We start from the raw sequence: 17,633 nt of genomic DNA on the forward strand, positions 1-17,633 counted from the left end.
ATTTAAGATTAGTTAGTAAATAACAATTAGCTGATGTTGTTCATGAGACTAAAGTCATCTCACTTTGGTAAAGTAAATATAATATGGCCAATATTATAGTTATTGTCAGATTATTATGATATATTACAGCAGTGAGCCTGAACTCTGTGTCAAATACTGAGCTTCAGTAAAGATTCAAGTTGCAGTTATTCATATTTCCTTTCACCTTAAATCTTCGCTCAAAGACAAGTATCTGTGACAGTGCATATATAGGTGTATCATATATAAGAGACAAATGTTGTTCTTTCAGTATGTTGGCATTACTAAATTTGGCTCAATGCTTACATATATGTGTAAAAACAAAATGTACGAGCTGTGATAACTGTGTCTGATAGAATGAAGAGTAGACTGATATATGAAATATTCCTTTATTGGGTGAGAAAATCAGACCATGTCATAACTGCTTTAAGTCATACAGAATAGATATCAGAGCCTTAAACAGGCTGACTTCTGCTAAATGGGTCAAACTGGGCAGAAAGTCTACAAACACATAACATCCTTATAGAATATGATGTAACACTATAGATCAACTTAGCTCAGAATATATAAAGCATATAAACAATTACAGCAATATGATGCAGCAAACACAGCAGTGCTACTGATCCAAAATACTCAAAGCTTCATAGAACTGAAACAAACATTTAATTTTTAGCTCCATTCTGCTGCTGATACATACTTTAGGTTTCTGAACATTAAACTTGTCATTCACCTCATGCAGCGTTCTCTCTCTCACCTGGAGACCGCTGGGAGCACTGTGAGAATCATGTTCTTTGATTTCTCCAGTGCCTTTAACACCATTCTTCCCACAGTCCTGAAGGACAAGCTGGAGAACTCAGGAGTGGACCATCACCTCACTACCTGGAGTTTGGACTACCTCACTGACCGACCACAGTATGTGAGGACTCAGGGCTGTGTGTCGGACAGGGTCGTCTGCAGCACGCGGGCCCCACAGGGAACGGTTCTGGCACCGTTTCTCTTCACCATCTACACTGCAGACTTCTCCCACAACTCCACCCAGTGCTTCCTGCAGAAGTTCTCTGATGACTCTGCAATGATGGTCCACTCCAGAGTTCTCCAGCTTGTCCTTCAGGACTGTGGGAAGAATGGTGTTAAAGGCACTGGAGAAATCAAAGAAAGGAAGGTGAAAGGAAATATGAATAACTGCAACTTGAATCTTTACTGAAGCTCAGTATTTGACACAGAGTTCAGGCTCACTGCTGTAATATATCATAATAATCTGACAATAACTATAATATTGGCCATATTATATTTACTTTACCAAAGTGAGATGACTTTAGTCTCATGAACAACATCAGCTAATTGTTATTTACTAACTAATCTTAAATGACTGTTCAGCACAGAAATGAAGCCCAACAATCATGTTTTACAGACCTGTGGTCTCAGCCTCAGATACTCAACTGATCAAAGTGATGTCATAAAAAATGAACGAACAACAAAACATTTTGTTCTCCTTCATTTCTGTCACACAAAGCTGTATGAAACGTTTCCAGCTGTTAGTATCATGGTTGCTAGGCAACCTGAGCAGCGCGACGCAGGCCAGACCCATTTCACAAGCCTCTCACTTCCGCACTTCGTAGTACGCGCCGTACGTAGTCCGCGAAGTGCGCGTGCTAGGAAGCGAGCGGTCGCTGGATTGGGACACAGCCTGCCTGCCCATCTCATCCTCTGATGTGTCAAAGCTCAGATGGCCCCCGCAGTCACGGATCTCAGCCCAGCAGGATGTGGAGGAATGATGTCTGCAAGCAATGTTTCTACCAGTTTCTGTTGCAGGACACGCCCGTTCCCTTTAACGGCGCAGCGACCCATTTGGGATCCCCTTTCCGGCGTATTGCTCGCGCTTCGTGAGCTCGCATGCTTGGTGGGACGTCACCCTTTAACTGAGTTTTTATTAAAAGGAAGTGAAATTCTCCATCAGTAATAATAAAAGGTGTTTCTTTACCAAATAATTTTCTCAGGTGAACCCGGGCGTCTGGCGGGAAGGAGAACCAATCAGCACTCAGGAAAAGAGAAGTTTCTGACTGCTTCCTAAAGATGGACGAGAGACGTTCGTCTGACAGCTGGCACCGCAGGCTGAGCCGTCATTAGGGCGGAGCTTAAACCACAGAGGGATTAACAGCCTTCTGCGTGTTGGGCTTCAGCATTTAAATGGACAGAAGAAGAAGACTGAAGATGAACTTCCTGCCGCGCACCGCACCTCAAAAATCAAACTTTACTGACTTTTCCGTTACTGTCAGATCGGCTGGGCCTGTTAACATGAAAGGGTCATTCTGTTTATTATTGATCATCTGATTAGGTCCTTCATTAGTAGTTTATATTGATTACAGCTGAGGAAACGGCTAATCAGACAAAGAAAACATCTGGAAACTTCCAGCTGTTAACTCTTCACACACACGTTTTGTTTCAGATGTCTTTAATAGCTGTTAATAATTAATAATCAATCAACAGGCTGCTGAAAATTTACAAAGCATGTTTCTACAAGGTTAACTAAACATTTCCACTGTTTTCTCTGTCCATGACTGAGTGAACAATAAAGTTTGATGCAGTCAAACATGGCACCGGTCCTCTTCTTCAGTGTCGTGAAACCTGTCCTGTCTCCATGGTGACCGTTGCTCTGGAGGTTCGGATTTCTGGGGGGCGCTGTGAGGAGTCCCGGCTGCTGTAGTCTGGTTTCTAGCAGCAGCAGAAGCAGCAGCTGTGGGAAGTGCAGGGGTAAGAGGGGCGGAGCTTCAGCCGAGCCCACCTCCAGGTGAACCTCACAGATCCAGACTCTGCATCGAGGGTCCTCAGGCAAACTTCTTCTTTGTGGCCGTGAAACGCTCCATGTACTGAGGAGGAAAAACAGAGTGTCATCAGAGACCGCAGGAGGACTCGCAGCCTTGGACTCGATCTGGTCTCAGACCGCAGCACTGACCTTATCGTATCCCTCCAGGTCCCGGAGTTTCTTCACCTCAAACAGGTTTCCTTCCACCGAGAACAGGGACACCTGGGACTCGTTCAGGATGGACTGAGGGATGGAGGAGAGCTCCAGGCAGTTCTCCTCCAGGCGGAGGACCTTCAGACGGGGACAGCGGGAGACCTCCGCTGACACCACCGAGATCTGGACCGAGAACAGAGGACCGGGTTAGTACGGAGGAACAACACCAGACCCGGGCTGGGATTATCAGAACCTCCTTGGAAGTCTGTGGGATAGAAAGCTGTGGGAGACGTCATGGAGTGACCGATCAGTAATTATTGATAACTGATTGATTAAGCACCTTTGGAGAACTGTTGTTGTGGTGCTTTATAAGTAAAACTGATCTTTAATACTGGGTGAATTAACAGCACAGGGTCAGCCCTTCCAGGCTTTCCTCCTGGTTCTGGTTCTTTGGTGGACTTACAGACCTGGTTCTGGTTGAGGTTGATCTCAATGGCCTGCAGCTCGGACACCTCTGCAGGGACGTTCTGGATCTTGTTTCGGGACAGATCCAGCAAGTCCAGCTGCCTCAACGTTCCGAGTCCAGAGGGGAACTCTGAAATCTGGTTCCCGGCCAGGCTGAGGGTCCGCAGGGCTTTGAGCTGGCCCAGAGTGGGGGGCAGCTGCTGGATCCGGTTTCCATTCAGACTCAGGGTCTCCAGCTTCTTCAGCTTCCCGATCTCAGAGGGAATCCCAGCTGAAAACAGAACCACAACACAACAGGGTCTCACAGGTCTGAACATCGGGGTGGATCCGGTTTGTTCTGCAGCTAAACCGGATCTAAAGACACACAATCTGGGGATTTTTTAAATCATTCCAACCCTAAATTAAACTAAAAAAAAGCATCCAAAGAGAACAAATCAAATGCTGAAACAATAATGTGGTTGCTTTTTGCTTAGCTTTAAAACACAGGTGTAAAGGTATGACTGCTGCGGGTCGAACACTCACCGAGCCGGTTAGAGTTCAGCGTCAGACTCTTGAGCTGGGGGAAGTTTCCGATGGTGGCAGGAAGGACCTCTATCTTGTTCCCGGACAGATCCACCGTCCTCAGGTTGGCCGTGAGCCTCTGCAGCTCCTCTGGAAACTGAAAGCAGACCGAGACCAGGACAGGCAACTCAGGACAAGCGGGACAGGCGACTCGGGACGCTGTCTGTTTTGTATAGGTTAAGCTTGCTATGATCAGGCCCTGGGGTGTCACACTCTAATGGTGGTGAGTGTACGCCTACATGCTGCAGCTTCGAGCTCTCCAGTTCTGTGTGGGTTTTTTTTTTTTTGTCATTTTGTGTTTTTTGCTTTGTGATTTAGACAAAAACAAATGAGGAGGTGCCAGATAGCGATCCACAAGATGGACGAAATCGAACCGCAGCTGGCCACCAACAGACTTGTCTGAAACTGCTGTGTATCGATCATAACGGAAACACGGCTCCCGATGCTACCATCCAGCTACTGGACTGGACGCTCCATCATCAGGACCACATAAAGAGTCAGGAAAGAACCGAGCGGAGGACTCTGCATCGTCACACATAACAACTGGTGCACAAACAGCCGAGTCCTCGACAGCTTCAGTTGCCCGGACTTATCCTCTGTCAAGTCGGCTGCAGAGCTTTTACAATAGTGCACATAGCCCCTGTTACTAAGGTCAGCATGGCTCTAAGCTGCACAGTACCAACAGATGCAGATACATCCGGATCGGGCCATCATCATTGCTGGTGATTTTAACAACTGCTTAAAGACAGTTCCTGACGTCTCACAGTAGGTGGAAAGTGCCACCAAAGGGAAAAACACAGCAGGCCATCTTCTTCTGACCATGTGGACAGGATCCAGGATTCCTGACTCCCAGGAACCCACACAGGAGCATCTCCTGGACTGCCCACACCACCACCACGGTGAAGAAAGCTCAGCAGGCCCGCACTTCCTGAGGAGAAACAGGTTACAGTCGAATCCTTCAACCACTCCGCCATAGAAGGCCTGCTGTCATATTGTATCACAAGCTCCTCATACACGCACAAAAATAGACCCCAACGCATCATAAGGACTGCACAAAAAAGTTACAGGCCCAGCTCCCACCCCTTCAGCAAATCGCAGATAAACACCATCTGGGCAGGTGTAGAAAAGGCGATCACCTGCTGATTTATTCGTTTTTATACATGTGTGAACACGTGTCTGTGTGTGTTTGTTCTGCATCCCGGTGATACCACTCCAGTTTCATGCAATGACAGTAAAGGCTCTGAACTGAAAGGAGAACTGTCCAATCACAGGCTGCCCGGACTGAAACGTCTGACGCGTCAAACGGGTGTTTAAATCTTTCTGTGCATGTGTGAGTCAACTCACCTCCTGCAGACCTTTCCCCGTCAGCTGAAACACTCCCGTCTTCTGGGAGGTTTCTAGGTGAGACTTCAGCGCGCTGTTCCCCATCTGCACCCGCAGCCAGGTACCAGCCCTCCACTTGCAGGGCCACCCGAAGTCCTTCCAGACAGGCTGATGGATCAGCTGACAGCCGTATCAGCGCTCCTCCTCGTCAGCAGGTATTGATGAGATCAGACAGTGAATCCCTGCAGGTGAACAGTCTCTCAGGTGTCCTCGCTCACAGACCTGTGAACATGTTTGTGTTTATTAGTGAGATTTGAACAGAGGCGGCGTGCAGATGTTTCACTCTGACTGAAGAACAAAGTGAATATTCAGAGAAAAGCTCTGCATGGGCTGCTGCTGAGCTCACAGACGTGCTTTGTCTCCACGTCCCGCAGCATCGTGCCAACGTAAGGCTCCGAGTTTGGCTTGAAAACCCTGATTCTTTTCTCTAAGCGACCCGTCCTGACCTGAGCTGAGGGAAACGGTATCAATATCCACCTGTGCTGGGCGGCGTAGGATTTAAACTTTTTCCCATGTTGATGCACAGGTGAGCAGATCAAACACTCCCTGTGGATTAAAGGTGTTTTATAACAGAGAAGGCCTGCAATAACTCATTCACGCTAATAATCCTCAGCTAACTAACATACAAACCATTAGCATCGTTAATAACTGCACTTCACCAAGCACCACACTGACTCTGACAGGCAGGCTTCTCTAAATTTACAACATTAATCTTCTAAATTTGCCACTTTATCGCAATTTGACCATCAGTGGTCCTGACCCAGCTTTGTCAATAATGAGTGTGAGGGAAGAACCCGGACTTATCATTGGCTTTCTACAGCACACCCCAGTAATGTGTAAAATGCATTAGTGTTGAAGCCTGAACTCAGTAAACGCACCTGTGGGAAACCCTCTATGGGGCGCCGTTTGTAAAGTGAAACATGCTGAAATTAACGGCAACATTTTTCCACATTTAGCTCAAAACCTTACAAAAACATGTTTTTTCGAGTAATTTTTTTACAACATTTAGTAAAATATTTGTAACTTTTCATATTTAAAACAGAATTTTAAATGTTAAATCTAAATGTTAAATATTCAATCTAAATGTTAAATGTTAAATCTAAATATTATATTTAAATCTAAATGTTAAATCTAAATGCTAAATGTTTAATGTTAAATCTAAATGTTTAGGCTAACATGCAAATTTATTGCACGGATCAGCGGAAATACCAAAATAAAAGCTTTCCGAAAACCTCCGGTGCAAAAGTGTGCCGGTAGTGGTCACACACGTTCTCACTCCCTAAGCGTAATAATTTTCGCTAGGTGACAAATTGTCAACATTTTATGCTTTCGGGTACCCAACACGTTCCTAAATGACGGCATCGGAAAAAGGAGAGCACATAAGAACCGTTTGGACTCAATCTACACATGTTCGTTCATTTTCTAAAAATCGCTTTGGAAAACACTATTTTACGTCATTTAACTGCTAGTAAAGGAAAGGTTAGGAATAAGGTTATAGTTAGGGATAAGATTAGGTTTAGGGCTGGAACACATGGCTGGAACGTCTATTATGGCGGGACCGTCATTCCACTGGAATTCAGCCATAACCCAGCACGGACCATGAGAAAGCACGTCCGGCGATTTAGCTGAAAACATCGGAAGATCCGTTTTGTCGGCCATCCAAAGGTTCAGCAGTAGTGCACTCTTAGCAGCTGCAGCACATGTCCAGCAAAATCGCTGGACATGCTCATAGGCAAGAAGTGAAGCAGCACATGGCGGGGAGAAGTGAGGGGGAGAGCAGACACAATTTTGCACCGGAAGTTTTCGGGAAGCTTTTATTTTGGTATTTCCGTTGATCCGTACAATAAATTTGCATATTAGCCTAAACATTTAGATTTAACATTTAACATTTAGCATTTAGATTTAACATTTAACATTTAGATTTAACTTTTAACATTTAGATTTAAATATAATATTTAGATTTAACATTTAACATTTAGATTTAAATATAATATTTAGATTTAATATTTAACATTTAGATTTAACATTTAGATTTAAATATAATATTTAGATTTAATATTTAACATTTGATGAAAAGTTACAAATATTTTACTAAATGTTGTAAAAAATTACTCGAAAAAAAATGTTTTTGTAAGGTTTTGAGCTAAATGTGGAAAAATGTTGCCGTTAATTTCAGCATGTTTCACTTTACAAACGGCGCCCCATAACCCTCCTCCTCTGTAGTGTTAAACACACCTGCAGTTCTCCACGGTCACCACAGGGGCCGCCAAATCCCCCAAACTGAGGCGTTCCACATCAATGCTGTGGCAGAGAGGGGCTTCAGCTTTAAGGTGGACTTTAAGAGGTATTTAAGGTGGTCAATTTCTTGCAGCGGGGCAGCCTGATGCACACACACACACACACACTCACACACCTGTCTCTCTGCAGCAGGCTAACGCTCACCCTTCAGCTGTCACAGGAGGTAAAGGTGAGTCACGTGTTCACCTGAGACCTGAGAGGTGACACACTCACCGTCAGCAGCCTAATCGGCCCCAGTCTGTCCTCACTGTAAACACACTGTAAACATTGATGCCACCCTGCTAACAGTTGAGATAACCGGAAACGGCTCTGTTTACATACCGACACAATGTCGCCCTTTGACCCCAGTGTGCAAGTGTCGCGTGTCCAGGTGCTGTGCTTAAATTTATCCGATAAAAGGACAAAAAATAAAGATCAGTAGAAAAGTGAAGCTCGGCATCCGCCCTGACTCTGCGCTCCTGCTTCTTCTTCTTCTTCTCTAGTGAAAATCCCGCTCAGGGCTGCAACGCTGCCACCTGGTGACAGACGTCACCGAAACCCTGAACGACTTTCTTCTTGTCATGTGACCTCAGCAGGGTGTGACGTCAGATTTCGGTCCAGGATTAGGCAGAAAGAGACGTTAGTTGTTTTCTGTAACTGTGTGTTGTAGTTCTCTCTGGATCCTGAGGGGTCGCTGTTGCGGTCAGCAGCCGCCAAACGTTTTCGCTGAAGAAGAGAAATAGCAAAAACAAACCGTCGGGCGGGCAGCGGTGAGGTTCGGTTTGGTCGGTTTAGAGCGGAGGTTCTTCGGTTTTAACGGTAAGAAAAAGCTGGAAACCGACACTAGACTGTGTTTAACCGACCGCCAGAGGCAGCTGAACGGTGCCGGTGTGTCCGTTAAAAAAAGCCTTTAAAGCTGCTTCAAAGTCCGTTTAAAAATGTGGAGATTCAGTTTGATGGCGCTTGCCTTCACACGCAGAGCTGTGAGCTGGAACCCAACAGGGTTCTGGTTCGGATAGATCCAGTTTCAGGTTTGAACACCTGGTCCAGGTGAATATCAGAGTCTGAGGCTGGTCTGGTTCAGGTGACGTTCCTGTCTTTCAGATGCATCAGTGGGATTTGTCTCCGTTCTCCGTGACTCCAGCTGCCAGCCTGCTTTCTAAGTGTGTCTCCGTGGGAGCGCTGTCTCAGGTAAGGACACGAACAAGTGTTTAGGAGGCTGAGGCGGTCTGTCAGAGCAGCTTTACACGGTTCAGAGGTGTCTGAGAACAGGTTCAGATCTGAGTGAGAGTTGACCTGTGTGATCCGGTTCTGATCCAGACTAAAGCGTGTGAGTAAAATCTGAATCTGCTTCTGTCTCACCTGTCCTCAGGAGGAAATAGACTCCGCCTCCAATGCTACAGGGCCCGTCTTGTCCTCTCATCTGCAGGAGGCTGAAGACCAAATCAGAATGCAGAAGCAGCTGGATGAGGTATGTGCGTGCAGCTGTCTCGGGGATGGCGTGCTGGGACGTTATGTCAGAGTGCAGAGCCCCGCCTGCTTCGATGCCTGAGCCGGATGTCGGCCAGATCTGATTTTTTAATTTTCTCAGGAGAAACGTTGTTTTGCTCTCCTGCCTGCAGCTCAGAGTGAATGATGTCATTCCTGAGCGATGACATCATCCGCTCTAAGCCGACTGCAGTCTGTTGCGCTCTGTCACCGTGAGAGACAGCCTCTGATGTGGGCCTATTGCTGATAATGAGCACAGTCGTCGTGTTTTTAAAGGCAGACTGAAGAAAGAGTATAACAAATATTAAAAAGATAAATACAAGCTGAAATATTCAATGTCTTGGGTTCATTTTAAAGTTTGAGTGGTGGCTCTAGGTCAACGTATGTGAAAGTAAGAGTTGGAAGAGGAGTAAGTTGAATGAGAATTTGAAGATTCTCCCATTGAAATAGATTGTAAACTTTTGTTAAATGAAGTTGAATAATTAAAAAAATATAAATGTTAAAGATGAGAAAAATACAAGCACACATGGTGGTTGAATGGTTTTTCTAAGTTGAGCGGCGTGAAGGAGATAGACGGCGAAAAACGTATGGAAGATGAAAAGTAGAAGAACAACACCGTGGATGCTTAATCAGCATCCACACTAATTACTAACTAGTCCTCTAACCCGCTGTAAGTCCCTCCTCTTGGCTTTGTAACTAATCCTACATTTCTGCAGCTTTCAGACTCATTCACAGGTTAATGAAACCAGTAGCTAGTTTTGTATCTTGTAACTAGTCCTGTGCGTCACAGCGGGTCTATGCTAGCATCTCCACAGCAGCAGTATCGCTTTATTAATAGATTCCTGTTTTGTACGTTGGCGTGCTCGGTGTGTCGTTTATGAACACGTCTCACCAAACGCTTCCCATCGCAGAAACTCGGATTTGAGCACTGACGTCTTAAGCGCATCGACTGCAGGCGGTGACAGGTGTGCGCACGCTGTGGGTCCGGTCAGGTGAATGACATGCTGTTGTGTGAATGAAACATCTTTACCTGCAGGAGCTGTGTTAAAAGACAGTGACTGCACCGGGGCTAGAAGTCATGTGACTGTGTCAGCTAACGTAAAGGTGTTTGTTTCCTGTTTGCTTCCTGTTCGTGCAGATGCGGCTGCGGCTGGAGCTGCTGCAGGTCGACGAGCAAAGCGCCGATGTCGCCCACAGCTTCCACCTCGGTGAGTCCAGGTGACGTCATCATCACATTCGAGGGGTCGATGTTTTTAAACCAACCTTCACTCCAGACCTTATTCTGAGCCACGCCCCCTCTGATCAGGTGCTTTTGTGTCCTGCAGCTCGGAGGTTCCAGATGCTGCAGATGCTCGGGGATCATATGCAGGAACTGCTGAGAGAGCAGAACAGTCTGAGGCAGCGACTCATGAAGCCGCTGGCTTGCACCAACCTGCCCGTGCACGCTCACCTGCACAGGTAATGCCTGATGCTCAGTGTGATTAAAGTGGTCCGTGGCACTCTGTAAGGGTCTGTGGTGTGTTTCAGGTTCGTGGTGGAGTCCCTGAAGCTGATGATGGACTTCATTGAGACTCTGGAGGAGAAGCTAAGCGCTGCCGACAGCAGGACCGCAGCCAGAGACCGTCTCGCTCTGCTGGTCAGTCACACGACCTCACTGGTTTGGGGATGGCAGTAGGCCACGCGGTACGCAGACAAACTAAAGCCGCGTGCCACCGTTCATTTTATACACCTGAGAGAATCTGTGTGTACCAGACTCCATTCACAAAAACAGGAAATTTATCTGAGAGAACAGGTGAGCTAGTGTCACCCTGAGGTCTGAACTCATTAGTTTGGATCATCACAGTCGAATGCAAACGTTTGTTTTCTGTGAGCTAAAAACCGATGTTTTATGAATGGAGTCTGGTGGGTTTGACATCAGCAGTGTGGGGTATTGTACAGAAATGGGTCAGAGACGGGAGGCGGGGCTTGACTGAAAAAACTCTTTGTGCGATGCAGCATCAAGCTTTATTGATAAAAACAAATTAGTATTGTTAACTGGGCTCGTCTCTTGGCTCCGCCCTTGGCCACCTCCCTGTTCATGGTCATTTCCTGTCAGTCTCTCACACACTGAATAGCATCCTCCGATTGGCTGCAGAGTTCATCCCAGCTCAACTGTTACCTCTCTCTCTCAGGACTCCTCGCTCGCCCAGCTGCTGATCCAGGCCTCAGAGATGGAGACTTTGTCCAGTCAGATTCTTCAGTGGAAGTCAGTTGATGGATGCAGCCTGGTGACCTCTGACCCCTAACCTTCATCATGTGTTGCACTTTGAATTTATTCTAGTAAACGTTTGCAATAAAATCTTTCACATTTTCCATATGCAGTTTCTGATTGGTTATTCAACACAGAAACAAGGTAACCATTGACCTCTGCTTTGGTTTCAAAATGAGAGCTGAAACTCTGAGCATGCAGGAAGGTGTGGGAGGATCTGATTGGTTGTAACTGAAATGCATGTTTAAGCTGTGTGAGGTCATTGGGTGTGGGCAGGTGATCTTACTACCTAAAAAACAAACAAACAAAAAATAACAAAAAAACGTGAGGGGGCTGAAGTTTCTCAAAGAGCCTGCACTGATGCTGCTTAGGTAAAAGTGGACAGGTGAGGCATTTGTGGTGCAGACAGGTGTGTTCAGAGGGCTGCACTGATGAAATCATGATGCAATGATGAGATCATGGAACAGGCTCAGGTGGTTATCCACGGAGCCCCGCCCCCTCCTGTACACGTTTTTAAGTGTGGTTTCTGTCCGTCGTGGGAGCTGCTCACAGATCAGCTGATTTAAACCTTTAACGTCCATGTGGCTCGGTGTTACGCGATGACGCCACTACAGCTGCATTCATTTTAATCAATCTTAAACTAAACCTTTATGGAAGAACTTCTAATAGACAACACATTAAAGGGAAATGAAACATCTGATGTTCTGAATAAAGTTGTGGTTGTTTTTTTGAAATAAAGCCTGAGTGCTTCCGGTTGGGCTGGTGGGATGACGCGGTGTTTCCGGTGTTTTGGATAACGCTCCTGTGGTGGAGTCTTGGTCCTGCTGCCGTTTAACGAGCACACTCACGGACACGGTAAGACCCGCACCTCTCTCCGCTCCCGCGAGGCTCGGTTCTCCGTGCCGGGCCCGCTGCCACGGCCGGAAGTACGTCTCTATCCGCGTGAGCCGCTGACGGGCTCCGCGTGAGCGCACCGAGCTAACAGAGCTAATGCTAGCCGCTCGGTCCGTGCTAACTGTAAACAGCTGACGTGTTATTCGATAAACAGGCGATCGATCCGCGGGACTATCGATCACGTGATGAGGAGCTGATCGATGTTCTGATCAGTTCTGTGTGATCGGACTGGCCGAAGGAGTGAGAGGCACCGGTGAGGGCCCGGGGTCCCGCTCGGGTCATCCAGACCTCCACCTGAGTCCAGAGAGCCGATGTGAGGGGCCAAACGGGTCACCGAGAAGCTCCATGGAGGGGTTTCCTTTAATCTGTCACCTCCTGGCTCAAGCGTGACCATCTGTTCAGCTTCATATCTGATTGATCGGTGGCTCCAGGCAGCTCCTTTCAGATATCGGAACGCAAAGAAAGGATCGACCCCAAAATCACAGATCGTGCGTCCGTGTACTGAACCAGGTGTGAGGACAGCCAGAGAGCTATGCAGGGGGCTGTTTTCCGCTCTTAGTGCCGGAGTCTCAGAGTTGCTGAGATGATGAAGCCCTCCATCAGCTGTTAGAAGCGATGCGACAGAAGCATTGATTATCCACAGTCATTGGACAGGCTGGGCAGCGTCCACGATGATGACATCTCGACCATCTCAGATTTAGCTGCAAATCTTGTGCTCCAGAGTTTGAACGTTTATGAGTGCTGCGAAATGTGAGCTTCAAATATCAAAAACTTTCCAGGATGTTTTTAAAAACTTCCAGCAGGTTTCTTCACAACTGTCCTCACGGCTCATTCTCACCATCAGCATGAACAGCATCTGTAATCTGGGAGTTTGGCAGTTTCCATATGTTACCATAATTATCACTTAGAGCAGGGGTGTCAAACTGCAGGCCTCGAGGGCCGGTGTCCTGAAACTTTTCCATGCGTCCCTGCTGCAACACACCTGAATAACATTAGTAACAAGACTCTATAGAGCTGCATGCTGAGGTGGCAACCCCACCTCCACTCAAGTGAAGTAGTGTTTGGAAAAATGTACTTCTAAAAGTACTTTAATTGCATCGTGTTCATTCATGAGCGCCTGTCAGGTCTTTCTAATGACCTACTTGTGTCATTCAGGCGTGTTGCAGCAGGGACAGCGGCCCTGAGGACTGGAGTTTGACACCTGTGACTTACAGCATTATTCTGTTAAATATGTGCATCATTTTCATTTTGAGAGCTGCTGCAGGAGTCTGAGGATTCACTTTAAATCATTTCATGCATTCAGATACATTTAACAAAATCCACAGCTCGTTCAGGGTGAGCGGGCGCAAAGGCCGAACTCAGAGCCAGTCTGAAGCGAGCAGAAACGATATGAACAAACGATCTGAAGTTTTGCAGTGTCTGATTTTTACAGTGAGCCTCAGGCGCTGGTTCAGATTTCAGAGTGGATGGTCTTCATCAAGGATAAATCTCTCAAATCTGAACAACTTTTATTTTCTCTCCTCTGGACAGGAAGAGTGAGGCTGCCACCACCACCTGTCAGCTGACTTGCTGAGCACGCTCAGTAGGAGGGGTGCCCTCCACAAAACTCTGATTAACACAGTAAGTAAGTGACTTGATGCATGCTCAATCATCCAGCTGAGGAAGTCCCAAAAAGTTGATTCTGTTCATGTGGATGTAGCAGCCGATCCCTACTCCCCATGAATGGTACTGATGGTCACCGATCAATCAGTAGTCATGACAATTCAGGATTTTACTCTGCAAGTAAACCGAGATAAGAAGTGGCAGCGTGCCGCACACAAGCACACCGTGACCACACTTTTTATTTTCAGGTCTAACTTGGACCGCCATCATGGTGCTCGCCGACCTGGGGAGGAAGATCACCTCGGCGCTGAGGTCACTCAGCAACGCCACCATCATCAATGAAGAGGTGAGTGGGTCGAATCTGAGCGCCCAGCTGACACCGCCATGGTCTGTGACTCACCATGTGTGTTTCCAGGTGCTGAACGCCATGCTGAAGGAGGTGTGCGCCGCTCTGCTGGAGGCCGACGTCAACATCAAGCTGGTCAAACAGCTGAGAGAGAACGTCAAGTGAGTGTGATCGTCCTGATCCCGGCGTCTGAGTGTCCCGGTCCCGTCCAGGTGTGCTGAACTCTGCTTGTTTTTTGTCCCTGCAGGTCTGCCATAGACCTGGAGGAGATGGCATCGGGTCTGAACAAGAGGAGGATGATCCAGCACGCCGTCTTCAAGGAGCTCGTCAAGGTCAGATCGTCTCGCTGCCAATGCTCGATCAGGTTAAACACCAACAGGAAGTTGTTGAGTCTAACCATGCAGTGTGTGTGTGTCATGTGACCAGCTGGTGGACCCCGGCGTGAAGGCGTGGACCCCCACTAAAGGCAAGAACAATGTCATCATGTTTGTCGGTCTGCAGGGCAGCGGAAAAACTACGACCTGCTCCAAGGTGACCCACACTCACCTGTCATAGACCGCCCCCCCTTACACAGGCCCCGCCTCCTGCTGTGTTCTCACTATGATTGGTGTGTTTCCTGCAGCTGGCGTATTACTACCAGAGGAAAGGCTGGAAGACCTGCCTGATCTGCGCCGACACTTTCAGAGCAGGTTAGCGTCACTTCCTAGACTCACTTCCTAGACTCACTTCCTGTCAGTCACATGACCGCCATCATCATCTCCTCTCCTCTCTCAGGTGCCTTCGATCAGCTCAAACAGAATGCCACCAAAGCCAGGATCCCCTTCTACGGCAGGTAAGTCTCAGACAGGTGGCGTCCCTGGTGTTACCTCTGGGTGATGAGTTCAGGGATCTGCTGAACTTGTGTGTGGTGCATTCACGTACCTCCTGACTGTCCGTGCTCCTCAGTTACACAGAGATGGACCCAGTGGTGATCGCCTCAGAGGGCGTGGAGAAGTTCAAAGCAGAGAACTTTGAGATCATCATCGTGGACACAAGCGGACGACACAAACAGGAGGACTCGCTGTTCGAGGAGATGCTGCAGGTCTCCAACGCTGTGGTGAGTCCCTGAACGCACCACCTGAGGTGCAGTCCCGCTAACTAGAGCAACAGGAAGTGTTTGTGTGTGAAGGTGCCTGCCTGTTCTGGACTCAGGTGTGTCCCTGGTCCTGTTTCCGTAGCAACCCGACAACATCGTGTACGTGATGGACGCCTCGATCGGGCAGGCCTGCGAGTCCCAGGCCAAAGCCTTCAAAGACAAAGTGGACGTGGCGTCGGTCATCGTCACCAAACTGGACGGGCATGCCAAAGGAGGAGGAGCTCTGAGCGCGTAAGCCTAGCGTCCTGTGCTGCATGATGCTGTCATACGACTGTTACGGTTTACCTTCTTCCTCTGCTGTTTCCTGGCAGTGTGGCGGCCACACGCAGTCCCATCATCTTCATCGGAACGGGCGAGCACATCGACGACTTCGAGCCATTTAAGACGCAGCCGTTCATCAGCAAGCTGCTCGGTAAGCACGCGCCGGGGGGAGGGGCATATGCACGGACGCACACTGAGCGGCTGTCATTGGTGGACTAACTGATTACAGTTAGTCCACCAACTTTTTTTTTTTTAATCTGACTGATTCTGGATATTTGAACTGAGCCGTTTCCATGGAAACCTGTCGACTCCTCTTCCTGTCAGGAATGGGTGACATCGAGGGCCTGATCGACCGAGTGAATGAGCTGAAGCTGGATGACAACGAGGAGCTGATCGACAAGCTGAAACACGGTGAGACGGCGAGCACGCCACCCACACTGCACTCTGGGTAACCTCACTGATCTTAACCTTTGACCTCTGACCCGCAGGCCAGTTCACCCTCAGAGACATGTACGAGCAGTTCCAGAACATCATGAAGATGGGCCCCTTTGGACAGATCATGGTACACACTCACCTGAAACTCACCTGAAACTCACCTGAGGCTGAGAGACGGCTTGATGACTGTGTGTGCGTGTGTGCGTGTGTGTGATGCGTTCAGGGTATGATTCCAGGCTTCGGGACAGACTTCATGAGTAAAGGCAACGAGCAGGAGTCGATGGCTCGACTGAAGAAACTGATGACCATCATGGACAGCATGAACGACCAGGGTAACACACGCGCACACACACACACGCACAGCTGGTCCTGATGGATGACCCGATGTCTCTCCACTCTCTTGGGTTCTGCAGAGCTGGACAGCAAAGATGGAGCGAAGCTCTTTAGCAAGCAGCCCAACAGGATCCAGAGGGTGGCCCGGGGGTCAGGGGTCGCCACCAGAGACGTCCAGGAACTCCTCACCCAGTACACCAAGTTTGCCCAGATGGTCAAGAAGATGGGAGGCATCAAAGGACTCTTCAAAGGTACCGACACCTGCTGGGGGGGTCTGAGAAGGTTTTCAGGAACATGTGAGAGGTCAAAGGGAACTGAGCGGGTCTGCAGGTGTACAGCGTCCTGCCACTGACGTGTTTGTGGCGTGCTCGCTGTGTTTCAGGAGGAGACATGTCCAAGAACGTGAACCCGTCTCAGATGGCCAAACTGAACCAGCAGATGGCCAAAATGATGGACCCCAGAGTCCTGCACCACATGGGTAAGACCAGAACCCAGACCCAAACACAGGTTTGCTTGCCTGCACGCGTCCTGGAGAGTAACATCTGTGTGTGTGTGTGTGTGTGTGTGTGTGTGTGTGTGTGTGTGCGTGCGTGCGCGCACGCAGGCGGGATGGCGGGTCTCCAGTCGATGATGCGTCAGTTTCAGCAGGGCGCCGCGGGCAACATGAAAGGCATGATGGGATTCAACAATATGTGACCACCAACCAATCTGCTGCCTTAGCTACAGGCTCCGCCTCCAGACAGTCGGAGGGGTGGGGCTTAGAGTTACCTGTTCTCTGCTGCTTTCAAAGAGAGGGGGAGAGGATGTTTCATTAATTTAAATGTGTAGGATGAAAATGGAGTGTCCTGATTGGACGAGCTGATGATGATGATGATGATGAAGATTAGTGATGTATTTTTGGCGTTTAATAAACGTTTGTATTTACACCATTTTACACCTGCTGTGTTTTTGTTTGTTTTTTTCACACAGGTAGTGAAGTCTGGGATTTTCAGAATAAAATCGTACTGTTTGCTTTGAGTAAAGCTGTAAAATAAATAAAGTGAGTTGTAAAAGTTTTCAGTAGAAAATAAAATGTGAGGTAGAAGTTTGAGTTTATTCCAGGAACTTTTAATTCAGTGAGAACAGGAAGTGTGTGGGCTGTTCTTCAGCCTGTTTAATGATGATTAATAAAAATATGAAGACTGAACAGAGACGTGACTGAAAACGGTATCAGAATAATTCAGGTAATAAC

At 47.8% G+C, this 17,633-nt stretch overlaps 3 protein-coding genes and 1 long non-coding RNA gene across 5 annotated transcripts; 3 read left to right on the forward strand and 1 right to left on the reverse strand.

The window, feature by feature from the left end:
- Positions 1-1,596: 1,596 nt before the first annotated feature.
- On the forward strand, positions 1,597-2,613 carry LOC146365291 (uncharacterized). Its single transcript, XR_014798553.1, has 2 exons — positions 1,597-1,918; positions 2,016-2,613. It is a non-coding gene; the product is annotated as an uncharacterized LOC146365291 (long non-coding RNA).
- lrrc57 (leucine rich repeat containing 57) lies at positions 2,454-8,155 on the reverse strand. The gene is made up of 6 exons (XM_084914174.1): positions 8,003-8,155; positions 5,345-5,605; positions 3,962-4,097; positions 3,442-3,710; positions 2,972-3,157; positions 2,454-2,885 (listed from the first exon to the last, which is right to left on the reverse strand). Exons 2-6 carry the CDS (start codon positions 5,426-5,428, stop codon positions 2,844-2,846), a joined length of 717 nt encoding a protein of 238 aa, XP_084770300.1. The 5' UTR covers positions 5,429-5,605; positions 8,003-8,155; the 3' UTR covers positions 2,454-2,843.
- A 151-nt stretch (positions 8,156-8,306) lies between these two features.
- On the forward strand, positions 8,307-11,500 carry haus2 (HAUS augmin like complex subunit 2). 2 transcript variants are annotated; one of them, XM_084914176.1, is made up of 7 exons: positions 8,307-8,479; positions 8,765-8,851; positions 9,033-9,131; positions 10,287-10,356; positions 10,474-10,606; positions 10,676-10,831; positions 11,320-11,500. In XM_084914176.1, the coding sequence occupies exons 2-6, from the start codon at positions 8,765-8,767 to the stop codon at positions 10,821-10,823; spliced, it is 537 nt and encodes a 178-aa protein (XP_084770302.1). In that variant the 5' UTR covers positions 8,307-8,479; the 3' UTR covers positions 10,824-10,831; positions 11,320-11,500. The 2 variants fall into 2 exon arrangements, with proteins under 2 accessions (XP_084770302.1, XP_084770301.1); XM_084914175.1 differs by having other exon boundaries at positions 10,676-10,784.
- A 623-nt stretch (positions 11,501-12,123) lies between these two features.
- On the forward strand, positions 12,124-17,336 carry srp54 (signal recognition particle 54). The gene is made up of 17 exons (XM_084914173.1): positions 12,124-12,251; positions 13,821-13,910; positions 14,141-14,238; positions 14,308-14,399; positions 14,486-14,570; positions 14,665-14,769; positions 14,861-14,927; positions 15,013-15,070; positions 15,184-15,334; positions 15,456-15,604; positions 15,685-15,785; positions 15,959-16,045; positions 16,123-16,196; positions 16,293-16,401; positions 16,483-16,653; positions 16,785-16,880; positions 17,007-17,336. Exons 3-17 carry the CDS (start codon positions 14,161-14,163, stop codon positions 17,096-17,098), a joined length of 1,515 nt encoding a protein of 504 aa, XP_084770299.1. The 5' UTR covers positions 12,124-12,251; positions 13,821-13,910; positions 14,141-14,160; the 3' UTR covers positions 17,099-17,336.
- Positions 17,337-17,633: the final 297 nt, after the last annotated feature.

The sequence above is a fragment of the Perissodus microlepis genome, chromosome 19 (genome assembly GCF_051167445.1).
Source record: "Perissodus microlepis isolate ML-2025 ecotype Zambia chromosome 19, ASM5116744v1, whole genome shotgun sequence".
Taxonomy (NCBI): Eukaryota; Metazoa; Chordata; class Actinopteri; order Cichliformes; family Cichlidae; genus Perissodus; species Perissodus microlepis.

What these genes read in the sequence shown, in the direction of transcription:
- haus2 (XM_084914175.1), top strand. Translation starts at nt 8,765, where the DNA reads ATGCATCAGTGGGATTTGTCTCCGTTCTCCGTGACTCCAGCTGCCAGC. An exon ending in TGCAGAAGCAGCTGGATGAG is followed by an intron (nt 9,132 to 10,286) that starts GTATGTGCGTGC and finishes CTGTTCGTGCAG; the next exon opens with ATGCGGCTGCGGCTGGAGCT. An exon ending in GAGACCGTCTCGCTCTGCTG is followed by an intron (nt 10,785 to 11,319) that starts GTCAGTCACACG and finishes TCTCTCTCTCAG; the next exon opens with GACTCCTCGCTCGCCCAGCT.
- srp54 (XM_084914173.1), top strand. Translation starts at nt 14,161, where the DNA reads ATGGTGCTCGCCGACCTGGGGAGGAAGATCACCTCGGCGCTGAGGTCA. An exon ending in CCACCATCATCAATGAAGAG is followed by an intron (nt 14,239 to 14,307) that starts GTGAGTGGGTCG and finishes GTGTGTTTCCAG; the next exon opens with GTGCTGAACGCCATGCTGAA. An exon ending in CGCCGACACTTTCAGAGCAG is followed by an intron (nt 14,928 to 15,012) that starts GTTAGCGTCACT and finishes CTCCTCTCTCAG; the next exon opens with GTGCCTTCGATCAGCTCAAA.
- lrrc57 (XM_084914174.1), bottom strand. Translation starts at nt 5,428, where the DNA reads ATGGGGAACAGCGCGCTGAAGTCTCACCTAGAAACCTCCCAGAAGACG. An exon ending in GCTGAACTCTAACCGGCTCG is followed by an intron (nt 3,711 to 3,961) that starts GTGAGTGTTCGA and finishes TTCTGTTTTCAG; the next exon opens with CTGGGATTCCCTCTGAGATC. An exon ending in ACCTGGAGGGATACGATAAG is followed by an intron (nt 2,886 to 2,971) that starts GTCAGTGCTGCG and finishes TTTCCTCCTCAG; the next exon opens with TACATGGAGCGTTTCACGGC.